General features: G+C 36.3%; 1 protein-coding gene across 4 annotated transcripts in view; it reads left to right on the top strand.

Moving 5' to 3' along the window:
- GALNT13 (polypeptide N-acetylgalactosaminyltransferase 13) overlaps nucleotides 1-6,630 on the top strand; it is a 600,525-nt gene extending 593,895 nt beyond the window's left edge. For all 4 annotated transcript variants that reach the window (XM_065525497.2, XM_045367091.3, XM_065525498.2 and 1 more), the window contains one exon: nucleotides 1,237-6,630. Coding sequence is in view for 2 of the 4 variants with exons in the window: in XM_045367091.3 (XP_045223026.1) it covers nucleotides 1,237-1,377 (141 nt within the window). In the remaining 2 variants the exon portion in view is untranslated. The remainder of the gene's footprint in view (nucleotides 1-1,236) is intronic.
- Nucleotides 6,631-15,466: the final 8,836 nt, after the last annotated feature.

Genomic DNA, 15,466 nt, shown 5'->3' on the forward strand with positions numbered 1-15,466 from the left:
AAAGAGCAACAACAAAGGTCTCAATCTTGAAATCTCCTTTGCATCTAATTGCCTTGCTCTTTTAATTTCCTGCTTGCTGTTTCTTAGGCCTCCTCTACCACAAACCTATTCTCCCTTCCATCGTTTCTTACAACAGTGCAGGCCACGATGTTTTCAGTCCTAATCTAAACAAATTACAATCGTCTGGCTGCTATTTCTCTACCATTTTTATTGCCCACCTCTTATGTTTACTTTCATCCCATTTTCAATGTAGTATCAAGAGGCAAAAAAAAAAACATTTTGTTTACCTTTAATTTTGGTAATTTGCAAAAAAAAAAAAAGTAGAGTGCTATTTTCAAGATATATTTGCAAATTATCTCTCATACATTCAAATACTTCGCTTCTGGTTGGAGAGGTTTCCATATAATATGGTCCTAGGTATTGCCCATGAAATAGCAGAAATATATATAATTAGTATGTATAAATCATGTTGATTTAAAATGTATATCTGAAAAGTCCAAAAATGTGATTTCCAATGTACGTAAAGATGCCAAAGAGAAGATATATAATGACTGGTTAACATACAATTATTGGAATTTATGAATAAACCAAAATATAAATATAATGTTTAAAAATATATGAACATCATGCCCGTTTTTATTTGTTATATTTTTAAGATTCTTAAAAATACAGACCAAACTATTGTAAAGATTTTATCAAGTAAGACAGATTAATTTTTGCTCCGATAATCACTTTCTACAATGAATGTCTTACAGTCACAGATACTATAGCTTGTTTAGTATTTTGAAATGGGAACATCTCTAGCAGTTTTGTTCATTTGGGTCACAGCTGTGCCATCTATTTGCATGTTTACCAAATGGTTACTGAATAACACATGCCTAAGAAAACTAAGCTTTTACAAAAGCTTGTTAATATTTGCAGTCCTCAACTGAACTCAGAGCTCACAAATGGGCTTTTTGCAAAGGAGCCTGAATTCTTGGCAACGCTTGATAAATGTCAGCCAGTTTCTTTAACCATCTGCAAATAAAGGTATATTAGACAATGATGACTTCATAACAGTCAAAGTTGTATAATAATTAATCCAGGGACACCTGTGCACAGTTCCTTTTACAAACCTATCACAGTGTATTATACTAAAAAAATCATAAAGGATTTTTTAGAGAACAGATTTCATCTGATGTGCTAGTGAAGCTAAAGATGAAATAAGCTGCACTGATTATTGGTTATCTTTTACAGAGACTCACGTTGCGACATGTTAACAGTAACCAATGTCTCGATGAACCTTCTGAAGAAGACAAAATGGTGCCTACAATGCAGGACTGTAGTGGAAGCAGATCCCAACAGTGGCTGCTAAGGAACATGACCTTGGGCACATGAAGACCATGTCCTCCAAGCCATGAAAGTGTCTACGCTTTTGTTTTTCCATTATTTCAATTGGGGGAAAATATTGACTTTGCTGAATTGAAAGTTTTAAAAATCCTTTTAGTATTCTAAAACACAATTGTTTCTAAATCGTTTCTAGAAATGTTTGCTTATTTCCCTACTAAAATTTGTATCTGATAAAAGCACATAAAAATATAAATAATAGCAAATTATTATTAAACAACAGAACAACTTGTAAAACAAACAGTTTGCTTTAAGAAAAATCTTTATTGCACTCATGTCATAGGGTTAATTGGAGGTTATTTTATTTTTGGTTGTCATGGTGATTGAAAGAGATAATGTAAATGCCTTATAAAATCATCATTATGAAATATTATCAGTTGCTTTATAAACTCACCCATTTTACCGATCCTTCATGAAAACATGTTTGAATTCTATGTCTACAACAGGGCCACATATTAAATTATTTCTGAATGGTGAATTCATCCTACAAAATATTCCAAGTTTTGGACAAAGAAAAACATTACATTGGATATTGAATTCATAGAGCCTTTACAGAAGCATCACATTTAAACCAATGTGAATCCAAAAAAGAGAAGGAAAATTTTTAAATTCAATTTAAAGGACATAAAAAAAAGAAATCCGTGAAGCATTGAGGGGAACAAGACGAGTCTAATCCGCAGTGCTTCAATCATTGTGAGAGAACTCAAAGTGGGTTGCAATTATTCCTAACACAGGCTGAAGCTAAACAATCTTGCTTCCAGAGTTTATGTTGGAAACTCAATTCTTAACCAAAATCTTGGTCTCCACAAACTCTACCATCCCTTTTCTCTTCACTCTATAGACAGTGGCATGCCACTGATGCTGTACAGAATTGTAGGTGAAAGGGAGAATTTTAGACTTAATTTTTAACTCTATTGCACTTAAAGATTTTAGTTAGGTCACCACTGTCATTTTCATTTTCTATGTTAAAGAATACCTTTCAGTGCTATGCTCCAATATCTAAAAATTTTATCACCAGGGGAATAAACTCAACACACATTCATTAAGCTTTTATTGTAATTAAACTGCTATATATTGTTTGCCATATATTATGGCCCGAGGAACATAGTTATAATTAGGCTAGATTCACATTTTCTTTTCTCATCTTAAAACCCTTTATGCTCAAAATACATTAACAGAGGCCATGAAAAGGAAAAAAAAAATCAGAATTTTGCTAATAAGTTTTTGTATTTGACAGCATTTAAAATGCTCATAGAGTTACCCTATATATGTATGTTATTCATTATAAATGCACTCAGCAGCTAAGAGAAATTCGAGAGGAAAAATGGAAGAAGTGTTTTCTGGAGCAGAAGATTCCACCTCTGTGGTCCTCATCTTTACTTAAAAAGCTCTTATAGAAAGGATTAATCATTCTGACTGCATACAAACTCTCTCTGTCTCTGACTTGCACATACACTGCTTTATAATGAAAATGAGGGCACTTTCTGATTGTCAGTAAAATCTTAAATGATTTTTGCAACTGGTATTCCTTCCTCTTTTGACTTTTTATTGGTACAACTGTAGGGAAGAATCTGCAACCTGGAGCATTTCAGGTTTGCTCTTTAAATATAGACACCCCTCACCATGAGCTCTCCGGGAATCCGTGACTTTCCTAAAATTGTAAGCAAAATGTTGAGTATCCGGGCATGTTTTTCTGAGGTGGGAGTATGTCGCTTACAGCAAACTTGGAAAGAAGGCTATGACTCACAAGAGGCAGTGAACCATTGCCTTAAATTATTAGCAGCCTCTCAAGTCCATTGAGGCCTCATGTAAAATTCCCATCTTTCATTTTTACACTCCTCTTCTCCCCTCATTTCCTTTTCTCCTGACTAAGGTAAAAAGACCCTGCACAGCATTATTACTTAAGTTGAAAAAGCTTCAACTCTCAAGGACTCATGTATACCATATGTTCCACTTATTGATTTGTCAGTCAAAATGCATGTTACATAGAAAATGGTCAATGGCAAATTTTTATAAATACAGCTACCCCATCAAAGCTGAACTTGAAACATTTTAGCAGCATTTTAAATATGTGAAAGTTCATTATGGTCATGGTGAGAAACTAAAACTACATGAGTTTCATGCTAGAAAAGAATTTTTCAAGAATCTTCAGATGGCTTGAACGCATGCCATTACAGTATCTAACAAAAAGTGGCATAAAATATAAAACACCCAACACTAGAAAGCAATGACTAACATATAATTTGTTTTCAAAAATGTTTATTGTCTTCAGTACAAAAAGTTAAAACCATGATTGGATTCATAATGCACTTGTCTTATAGATCCCTTATTTATGGAGCTAGACTGACATATTTCAAACCAATCTCTTCTGTGGTCTTCTCCATCTCAGTTAATGCAACTTCAGCCTTCCAGATGCTCAGGTCAAAAACTGAAAGTTGCTTTTGACTCCTCTATTTCTGTTTCAACTTTCATCTAATCCAACAGCAAATTCCCTTGATGCTACCTTTGAAATGTAACTAGAAAAGAAGTACTTGCCGCCACATCCACTAGGTGTCACTACCTCTAACCTTTTTAATCACAATATGCTTATTATTTAGTTCCCTAATTTCCTAGTCCTTGTCTTGAACAATCTTTTCTCAATACACCAGCCATAGTGATTCTGTTAACCATGAATTTGATTGTGTCACTTCCCTGCTCACGATCTTCCAATGACTTCTCCCTCCAGTGGCCTTCAAGGTCCTTCATGAGTGTTACCCCTCTACACATCCACACCACTCACCACACATACATACACATGCACACACACACAGATACAATTCCACCTTTTTCTAACGCCATCTCTTATCTCTTATTATTCTGCCTCTTACTTACCCCACTATGGCTCCCAAGAAAGTTCCCGCTTTAGTGTTTTGTTCCCTCTGCCCCAGAGAGCTCCCCTTAGTGGTCTCAGTTCAAATATTATCTTATCAGTAAGACAAACCCTTCTCCCATCTGCCCTCCCTATCCCCTGTACCTGACAATCTAAAAGTTTGCTTCTTTATTTCTGTCTGCACTTCCCCCTCCCCAGCCCCAAACATGCCCATCACATGCCCTAGAAGGTAAGTCCCATGAAGGCAGGGGCTTTGTCAGTTTTGTTCATTTGGTATTTCTGGCATATATATTCTTTAAATATTTCTTGAATTAATGAACTGAAAAATGTGTGTTAAAGTTGCTAAGTGTTACTGTATCATACTTTTTTTGTATTTTAAAATTTAAAATAAAGGCTAATATATTTAGACAGGATTTCCAATAACTTTGTCTTCAAGTTATAATTTTCTTCGTAATATTCTTCACATTAAACTGTGGACTATATATTATTTTCTGGATAAAATATCCTGCCTTATGGAAATGAAATATGATATTTTATTAAAATGCTGCTATATTACATAAGTTGCTTCATTAAGCTAAAAATAGTTTTAATTTTTATTTTTTGTGTCCAATCGCCACCTGAAGGTATACGATTTTGACTTTTAAAGAGATATCATTGTCTTAAAAAGTATGTATTTTCTTGATTTCATAAGAATTATTACTAAATTTATCTTCTAAGTGCAGTCAATGGAATAAACACAATTAGAGATTTTTAAAGGACTTTACAGATGACGTTGTCTTAGTTTCTCTGTTTATAGATAATAAGACTGAAACCCAGATACGTAATATAACTTTTCTAAAGATCATATATCTATAAGTTGTGTTGCTTGGACCCCTTATTGTTAATGTAAACTAATACTGTCACTCAAAAAATTACAGAAATGGAACAATAATGAGAAAAATATCTTCATTAGACATGTTATGGGGCCAGGCACGGTGGCTTACACCTGTAATCCCAGCACTTTGGGAGGCTGAGGTGGGCGGATCACTTGAGTTCAGAAGTTGGAGACCAGCCTGGCCAACATGACGAAACTCTGTCTCTACTAAAAATACAAAAATTAGCTGGATGTGGTGGCACACGCCTGTAATCCCAACTACTCGGGAGGCTGATGTGGAGAATTGCTTGAACCTGGGAGGCAGAGGCTGCAGTGAGCCAGGATCACACCACTGCACTTCAGCCTCAAGACTCTGTCTCAAAAAAAAAAAAAAAAGTTTCTGACTAGTACATTGATTCTTTAGAAATATTTAAATTCTTACTACTTATTTAAATAAAATTAGTTCTTTAAAATAATACAAGCACTAAGACCTACAGCAGAAATAAACTACTAAGAAACAGCATGATTACAGGAACATCCAATCATTATTTGGCAAACTGGGTTTCAGGGAAGCAAAGCGTCTTCAGTAGTAACTAATGGAACATACTCACTTTCATTTTTCCTTCTAATTATCTTCAAGTTAAAAGTAAGGTTTGGCCCACAGCTTGCACAGAGAATTAGACCATCTATTACTGTGAAGACTGGGGAGGTTCTATGACATGGAGCTTCAAAGACTGCAGCGAAATCAGCAGAGATTTCTAGGCTTCCCAGTGGAGCTCTGTAAACTCTAGTAAACACAATCTATAAATTTGATTTTGCCACGGTGCTTAGAAACAGTCTAATAAATAAAAGGGAAAAAAGTGTACAGAGAGAGAAAAAATAACTACACTAAAACAGAACTGTTTTTACCTTTTAAAAAATTTGGTGGGAGGTTAGGAACATATTCTGAATTGGTTCAGTAAACCTCAAAATACTGTCTCCCCCACACATGGTTTTACCACTTAAGAAATGATGATTGTATCTGCTCACAACCATTTTACTTGCATCTCACTTACAGATGCTAAATCTAGTCTCAGAGGAGGCAAAACATGTATGCATTCTTAAGTTATAAAGTGTACTGATTTCACAAATTGAAGAATTTTAGAAATTCAGATTTGTCATGGATGTGTCACCATCCATAGCTGTCATCCTGCATAGCTGATATCTGCTGCAAATCTTGAATAAATTTCCAATTCAGTTGGGCAGCAAAAATTCAATTAGATCTTAAGGCAGTTTGTGTTTCAGGATTCCACCTCTGCCCATTTTCCCCAATATGTCAAAATATGGAACAGGTGAAATCAGCCCCTCTTATGTACAGCACATGGACACATCTGTTGTGACTACACCATGTTCGAACTGCTACTAAGTATCAGCTGTGTATGAATTTACAGTGTTGAATGAGCACCAGCAATGTGTTTTAAATAATTTGTGTATATTTGTAGCCCAGTTTCTTTGATATTGGTCAATAAATTCTAAAGACACTTTTCATTGTATGTGTTTTAAAAGAAAAATCCCTCTGAAATACTAGTGAATTCAGGGCAGCTCTTTTCTTAAGGATCCTTTAAGATAAAGACCACTTCTGCGATACTTGTGTTACGTTATATAAAGTTATTTTGTTTTGTTTTTTTTTTTTAGCTGGGGAGAACAAATCACTCAATATTCTGTTTTTAAAGAGTTAGAATGAGAATGGAAAATTAGATGATTAAGGCTATAACACTTTTTTACAATGAGATTTTCATCATGCATTCAATTGGTGTGAAAATGAAAGTAAGCCACTGCTTGGTTCCAGTTGTACTGAAATTTCAGCTAAAAATAGCACAAGGGGGAAAAAGAATGATTACATGTGTTTTTTTGTTTCTTGTGTGTGTGTGTGTGTGTGTGTGTGTTTTTCTATTTCAGCTTTTGTTGTTGTTGTTGTTGTTGTTGTTTTGGTCAGTATAGCCACAGCTAGAAAGGAGTAATTTCAAAAATGTTTTAGATATATGCTTGGCACCTAGTGCTTTAACATTTATAAAAGTAGATTGTGCATAATGACACATTTTAAATACTGTAAGCATTACTAGATGATATAATTGTTCTTTTGCTGTAAATTTAAATATTTATACATTTTTGTAGAATTAAAATATGCCAATTTAGTTTTCCTTTGGTATATATTGCCTTTTTTGAAAATAAATGGGTAACATTTCAAATAGATAAACATCAGTATTTTATGCTTAACTTCCATGTTTGTAGATTATTTAAATAAATGATTAAGTGCCTATGATTATCTCCTAGCACCAAGAAAATGTTGTGTTCCCAGCATAATTTTGTTACCAAAATATATAAAATAGAAACACAAAAATATGCATGATTTAAAAGTATTTATTTTTGATTCTGAAATGATTTGAGGTGGATTTTTTCTTTCTGTTTTATAAAAATGACTAATAATAGAAAAATGTAAAAGTCTCATATCAATGATAAAAACTATTTTTCAGAATATAGGCCATACCCAACACCCAGATTCTAAGACTGAAATCTTAAAAGACAGTCTGCCGGGGTGAGAGGAAGATGGAGAGAAGCGGCCCACTCCACAGCACAGTGACTCCCCAGGATCAGCTCTTCAGTCTTAACCACCAAGATAATCAAAAAGAGCATTTAATTTTCTAAGGTGGAGAAAGGAAGGAAGGGAAGGAAGAGAGAAGCAAGAATAGAGAAGAAAAGAAGGAAAGGAAAGGAGAGGGAAGGGGAGGGGTGGAGAGGGAAGGGAAGAGAGAAGATTCTAATATCTGTTTTCATAATTTTATTGTGAAGAGACTCATCTGAAATTTCCTGTTCAGAAGTCCATTGATTTGCAAACATGAACGCCTTGTTAGTTTTCCACAACTTATAACTGTCAGCAAGTGTAAAGCACATTTCTAGATTTTGTGTCTTACACACAAAAATGTCCCTTCTTGGCTTTCTGGAAACCAAGTGTGACTCCGGATACCCAACTCTGTTACTCTCTTTTCGGTTACTCTTGTCCACGCACAGCATACATTTCCAGCAGTAACCAGGTTCTCAAGTATAACCTAATAAAAGAGCCCCACCCACTTCAGGTTTTGATAGATCCATAACTTACCCTGTCTCGCTTTTCACCAGCACCTGGTAGAAACAGCATGTGAGCTCTTATGCTCAGAACTGTGCTTTCCTCTTCCTCCTCAGCCAAGGAGACTATCAGGTAGACTTTCTGCCGACTCACTCATTTTCCGATATAATGATATTTTTCCCCCCGCAAGACAGAGGATATTAATCACCAATCTCTGCTTCCACTGTAGGAAAGAGTTGGTAGGTAGCCTACCAAAATTCTTTTGACAGAGTCTCTTCACCAATTTTTTGAAGCCAAAACCTAGGTAAACATGCAAACATCTAAAACAGATTTTACAGTTTTCTCTGCAATACAAAACACATGAACTTGGTGCAGCAAGCACTCTATCTACTACATGATAATACATATAAGGTGGAGGCTGTGAGATCAACATTGTCTAAACAATCAAGGTCAGAATTTAACATACGCCTCCTTAAGACTAACGGGACCTGTGCTCTCAGCCCCGAGTCTGCAGCTTCCTTTCTCTATGTACCTGTGAAACGTTTTGACTTTTAAACAATGACATGAAGTTAAGTTGCATATATAAAAGCACTTCAAATGGGTGGAGGATCCATTTCTCCCCACATACTTAGCTTTTTGAAACTCTAGCTTCCATTAGTGGATTTAGAAACATTTGACTCAGCAGCTCACTATCCCGGCCCGCGGGATAGTCAGAGCAGGCCCTGGAGGAGGGGGTGGGAATTTGGGGAACAAGAGACACGAGAAATGGAGTCAAGACAGTGCTCTGATCAAGCCTCGTTTAATGGCGGTAATGCACTGCCTTATATACACTTGGAAGGGAAGGGGTTGGGCTAAGGCGGAAATGATCTCATTGCCGAGGCTGTGGCCAGGTTAGTTTCGGTTTCTCCGGTCGGACGTCATGTTGCGCTTGCGCTATTAAGTAACAATTTTCCCGGGCGCGGGAAAAGTGAGTGAAGAAGAAGCAGGAAGAGCACCATCTTTAATGAGGTATTAGTACAGGGGGAAAAAGGCAAAGATAGGGAGAAGGTGTGGGGTGGAAATGAACACAGCTCAGGCGTTTAATCCTTAATTATTATTCGCTATGGCCGGGGCGTGCAGCTCCGGACAGCTCACCAACTCCTCCTTTGGATATACTTTCTTCATTTTTTTGGTTTTCCTTCCATCTCATTGGCCAATGATTTCCCATTTCCTTGGCTAAGCTTTCCCTTCTTTCTTCCATGTCTTAATATTGGAGTGCCTCGAGGTGCAGTCCTTGGCCTTCTCAATTTGCATTGACATCTGAAACTTGGTGTGTCCAAAACTGACTTTTTGCCTTCTCCTACAAATCTGTTCAACCCAGAGATTTTCCATCTCAGTTGATGGCAACTCCATTTTGCCAGTTGCTCAGGCCAATAATCTTGGTATCCTTGAAATCTCTCTCTCTATTAGAAAATCTCCTTGATCCCACCTTGACAGTGTTTGCTGAATCTGACCACTACTTTACACCTCAACTATTCCCATCCTGGTCTGAACCACCAACCAACCTATAGCCGGAGTCTCCTGACTGGTTTCCCAGTTGCTTGCACACTTGCCTCCTCCATAGTCTAGTCTCAAAGAGAGCCTTAAATTTATATTTAAAAAAATAGTTTAAAAGAGAGCCAGAATAATGCTATAAAATGTAACCCAGATATGTCTCTCTTCTGCTCAAAATCATCCAGTGCCTTCCTGTTTTGCATAAAGTAAAAGGCTATGTCCTTATAAGAGCCAAACACACTGCATGCTGATCTGGCCCCTATTAACTCTCTGACTTCCTACCACACAATGTTCCCCCTTATTCGCTTCATCCCAAGCACTCTGTCCTTGCTGTGGATCTGAACAAGCCAGGCATGTCCTTGGTTTAGGGCCTCTACCGGAATACTTGTTCTTAGATATCTACATGGGAACTCATTAGCTTTGATCACAACTAAATTCTCCATGAGATCCCCTATCTGCTCTTTGTCATACTGTAGCCTAATTTACTTATCATTTTTAATGTTTAGTTGTTCAGTGCCTCTTTCTCTCTACTCCTCACCCCTACCAAGCACCCTCGCCCCTTTAATAAAAGGTACCGCAAAACAGGAATCTGGATTTCATTGTTATATAATGCAAGTATCTAAAATAATACCTGGCACATTCTAGGCACCCAATACACATCTGTTGAGTATCACATGAATTTCCATCCTTCCATTCTATTGGTGCATTGTATTCCATGCAAGGGACTTGGGAGTTGGTGGGAAAAGGGTTGGAGGCAGAGAGAGAACTTTAACATTTTTCTTGTTCTTCTTTATATTGATACAGTTTAACCTTCACTACTTACACTTTTTTTTTTTTTTTTTTTTTTTTTTTTTTTGAGACGGAGTCTGGCTCTATCACCCAGGCTGGAGTGCAGTGGCCAGAACTCAGCTCACTGCAAGCTCCGCCCCCGGGTTCCCACCATTCTCCTGCCTCAGCCTCCCGAGTAGCGGGGACTACAGGCGCCCACCACCTCGCCCGGCTAGTTTTTTGTATTTTTTTTTTTAAGTAGAGACGGGGTTTCACCGTGTTAGCCAGGATGGTCTCGATCTCCTGACCTCGTGATCCGCCCGTCTCAGCCTCCCAAAGTGCTGGGATTACAGGCTTGAGCCACCGCACCTGGTCCCTCCACTACACTTTTTAATGTCCTCTTACTAATAGGATTATGTCATTTATCTTCATTGCAAGGCTATTAATTTTTAAGGGGATGGATGCATTTGGAACTTGAGACAATTCCATAATCATGCAACTATTAGGCTAATTATATTTGGTATCACCCAGATGAGCATTTTTTTCTCTAACAGAAGCATGGTTTTGGGGGATAGAATAATGGAATGTTAGCATGACAAGGCAGCTGGAGATGTGATCATAAAGACAAAAAAAGTTGCGGTAGACTATTTGTACAAATTTATTGTAATATCTTTCTAAGGCTTATTTCTGAAAACTATGTACTTAGACATTCCTAAGGATACATATAAAGGAAATGTATAGTATAAATTTATAGATTCCAAGTTAAAATAAAAGACTGAAAATTACATTCTCCCTCCTGTGTCTTTTATTAGGGTCACCATTTATGTGCCCAAGTCTCTGGTGATAGGTGGGGAGATGGATTTCTCTCTCTGATGTTTGTCAAAATCTTAGGTGGTGTTAGCTGTACACTAAATATGACATTCTCTTATCGTTCATATACTATGGACAGATCCATGAGGTGCTAACTATCCTATCACGATTGGCAAGAGGTGGGAGTACAGGTTCTTTTTAACTGCACTGCAGGACCAGGCTCTGAAGAGAGCTGCTTAGATCTAACAGAGATTTCTTTCAGTAACAATCAAGTAGGAGAAGAGCCACGTTTGCTAAGGTAACTGCTCAGGTCAGTTTTATTTACCTTGAAATAGAATCTGACCTTTTTATCCTGTGGTTAGAGTACAGTAGGAAGAGTATGGATTTTGAAGCTAGGTAACTAAGGTTGTCATCTCACATGGGCCACATACCATCTAAGCTGACAGTTGTACTTGTCCATATCAATGCCAGTGCCCACCTCAGGCCCACCTTGAAGGGCTTTTTTGAGGGTTAGCAATGATTCAGGTAAAGTGCCTCTTGCACCAAATGTTAGCTACATAAGTTTACTTCAGTCTTCTATGTTCATTGTAATTCTTCCATGTAGAAGGATAACTGACACAAAAACTGCTTTTAATGAATAAGAAATGTCCAGGCATTTTTTTTTCTTTTCCCTTATTTTCCCATCATGTATAGAAATTGGCTTCTGTTTTGCATCATAAGCAGACTAAACACCCTGTGTTTTGTCCCTCTAGGCCTGCGAGTCAGTGGAGGAGACAGAACCCTATAGCAGATACATTTTGGAACTTCAGATATTTATGTAAGAAGCTCTTGAAATCAGCTTTTCTGAAAAGTAGCACCTTAGATTTACAGAAGTAAGCCCAGAATGCAAACAGTTTTAACCGTTCTTCAGTAGCTACCATACTGACATCCAAAACTTTGTTTATGATAAGCCATGTTGATCCTTAAAGCTGTGCTTTATAGAAAAACATTTTGAAAGGATTTCCAATGCTGTTTGACTTATCGCTGCTTTGTTTTTCAAAAGATGCAAGTAGCAGCAGAACTCAAATTAATGTACATGTGCCAATACATGAGTCATGACGTAACTTACTTTTGACTTTAAGAGCTGAAGTTGCCCATGGCATTGAACTAGTTGATATTTTTATCCTTAATTATTCTCAAGGACTCAAAATTAGAACTATTTATTTTTCACATAATGCTTTATTAGCATATTTTCTTTTTTTTTTTTTTAATGTTTAACCTATTTATAGAGAAAATCGCTAAGTCAGAAACATTTGCCAACAGATGAATAGTACATCTTAGGTAAAGTTCATGCTTTCAAAACTCTTATTGGGTTCAAGTAAAACTCTGGATTCTCTTTTTAATTTGTATTTATTTATGTATTTTAACTTACATTTAAAGTTCAGGGGTACTTGTGCAGGTTTGTTACATAGGTAAACTTGTGTCATGGGGCTTTGTTGTACAGATTATTTCATCACCCAGGTACATTCTTTTATAAGGAAAGAAATTCTTAATTTTTAATAATCTGAATATTGCCACAAAGCTCAGTATAGAAACAATTTCCATGCAAGTTAGTGATGACAATGCAGGATATGAGGATTTGTTGTGGTTGTTGTGATGTGCATTATGATTAAACGTCAAATATTGGTTATTATGTGATTAGTTATCTAACGTCAACATGTAAGAATTAAAGAAAGATGAAGACAACAATCTATTTGCATTTTAACAGTTAAATTCAAATCAACTAATCACATTGTAATCTTCAAATAGAATAAGGGAGCCAGTCAGGCAAAAGAGCTTTCTTCATTCCCTACTCAGGCAGAATATTTCAACCCCATTTTCCCTCCTCGGTGCCAACATCTCTCTCCACCTATATGCCAACCAGATGCATGTTTAGGAAGGTGATGTACTTTTGGCATTATCTGGGAATTTGTCAAGATCTGAGGCAAAAGGAATTGGGTTTAATGGGAAATAAATAGAAAAGTGAGATCTTTTTTAAAAAATGAAATTACCATAAATCTCAGTGAAGAAATGTTATCCTGACTAAAATAACATGCATAGCTTATAAAGGATGATCATCAGCTAATCTGAGTGCATTGAAACCAAGCAGGATATATTAACCTGTATCCTTATGCTTACATGCTATGTTTTGTGATTAGAGAATATGGTTTGAAACAAATCTTTTTCAAATTAAAGCTCTTGGGCCAACAGCAATTAGATAAATCTCATTTCTGACTGGTGCTCTGTAATCAGATTGCTGCTTGGATATTAAGGTGGAGATCAGATGGGTAGACAGATAGAAAGGCGCATACATTTGTTATGATGTTGACTCATTTTGTGACTTCCTGCCTATTACATCCACTATTTATTCTTCCAAAGTAAGAAGTCTCTCTTCTAGGTTCAAGTCTGACAGTCAAAAGAGAATGTCTGTAATATTCCTTCAAAGTGTGGTTTAATTCAATGGTAACCTAAAACCTCCACATTCATAGCAAATATGTTTTACAATAACAAGGTGTATTAGAAAGGGCAGGCTTGAAATGGATGAATCAGGATCCAACTGACAATTCTAGCAATGAGAAAGTTCTTGAAAGCTGTGGTTTTCATGTGCTAACCATTGCACCCGTCCCCACCTCCTTCCTTCTGGGAATGCATGATCAGGAATAAGCCAATCATGGACCCCTTTGCCCCTCTGACTCTAGTGATTGCTCCAGAGATGGACCTGTGATAGAAGGGGGCTAATTAGATTTCTGTTTTTTTCTGCTTTATAAGTGTTTTATTTGGAACTGGAGGATAATCTTCCCATTTCCTCTCATGGTGAATTAAAGAAAAAAGACTATGTCCCAAACTCAAGCATGTGAGGTTTCCTACTCACAAAGAGAAATTGAAAGAAAAAAAGAGAGAGAGAATTAAAGTTTAGGTCCCTAGAACTAAATGCAGTGCAGTTCTGCCCTCATCCTTTCTTTTGTTTAGTTTTTCAAAAAACTCCTCCCTTGCTTAAACTGGTTCAAGGTTGGGTTTAAGCACACACAGATGAAAGTGTACTGGGTAATCAATTATTTAAGCTAGTTGAACAGGTTTCATCGCTTGAAAAATGTAAATAATAAAAAGGTCATCATAGATGTCTTGTACAATTGTAATCTATGCAGAGAGTCTAATTGTGCATGAGTCAAGGGGATGCTCAATGGAAATTAATTTCCTGATGTCAGTGTTATTTCCAACACGCCACGGTAAAAGAATATGTCTAGCAGACCTTATATGCTCAAGTGAAATCTTTACACACCACTAATATACCTAGAGTTTAAGCTAAATGGCTGTGGCTTTTTTGGAAGTGAGGGGCCTTAATTTTTAATACTTTATTATAGTAGAAAAATAAATAGGCCTAGTGATACAGTCCTTCTCAATTGGGGTTATTTTTTAAGTTTTAATACAGGAAAAAAAAATACAGATTATATAAGTTACTTTTCAAGTGTAATGTGTTGAAGTGTGAAAGTGTGCTTATTAAATAGCATCTATGGTACAGTGATTATGCACTATTATTCCCCCTAGAGGCCTTACCTGTCTGTTAAAGGATTGCCTTGGCCAAGAAAGCCGATATATTTCTAACTCTCATAAAATAAGTTTTCAAATGGTAGCATGTGAAAAAAGTCTTTGTAGAGGCAGGACAAAGCTAGAAATGCATTTTAGCAATGACTGACAAAGGATATGATTGAATCAGAGGGATAATGGGACCTATATTTGAAAAGAAAAAGTTAATTACTTTGCATTTGATTAAAATTCATTGAATATATTCATCATAATCAAAATTACTTGTAAGTACCTATATTCCAGAGACTAAAGCTACATTTTCTATGCATGATTTGAATAGACTGAGACCCTACTTTTTTGGGAACTTATGAGTTAAGATGGTAAAATAATGACATTAGAAACAAACATCGACATCAACACCTGTGCCTATCTTGATGTGCCATTTGAAAATATATTAACTTAACTGTAATTTTATTTAGTATAATGGACTATATGCAACATTGGAATAGTGTAATATCATTTGGTAGAATGCCTTCAAGAAGGAGTGGCATTGGGTCAGTGTTTAAAAGATAAAACAGAAGTAATTTTGTGATAGCAAGAA

The sequence above is a fragment of the Macaca fascicularis genome, chromosome 12 (assembly GCF_037993035.2).
Source record: "Macaca fascicularis isolate 582-1 chromosome 12, T2T-MFA8v1.1".
Lineage (NCBI taxonomy): Eukaryota > Metazoa > Chordata > Mammalia > Primates > Cercopithecidae > Macaca > Macaca fascicularis.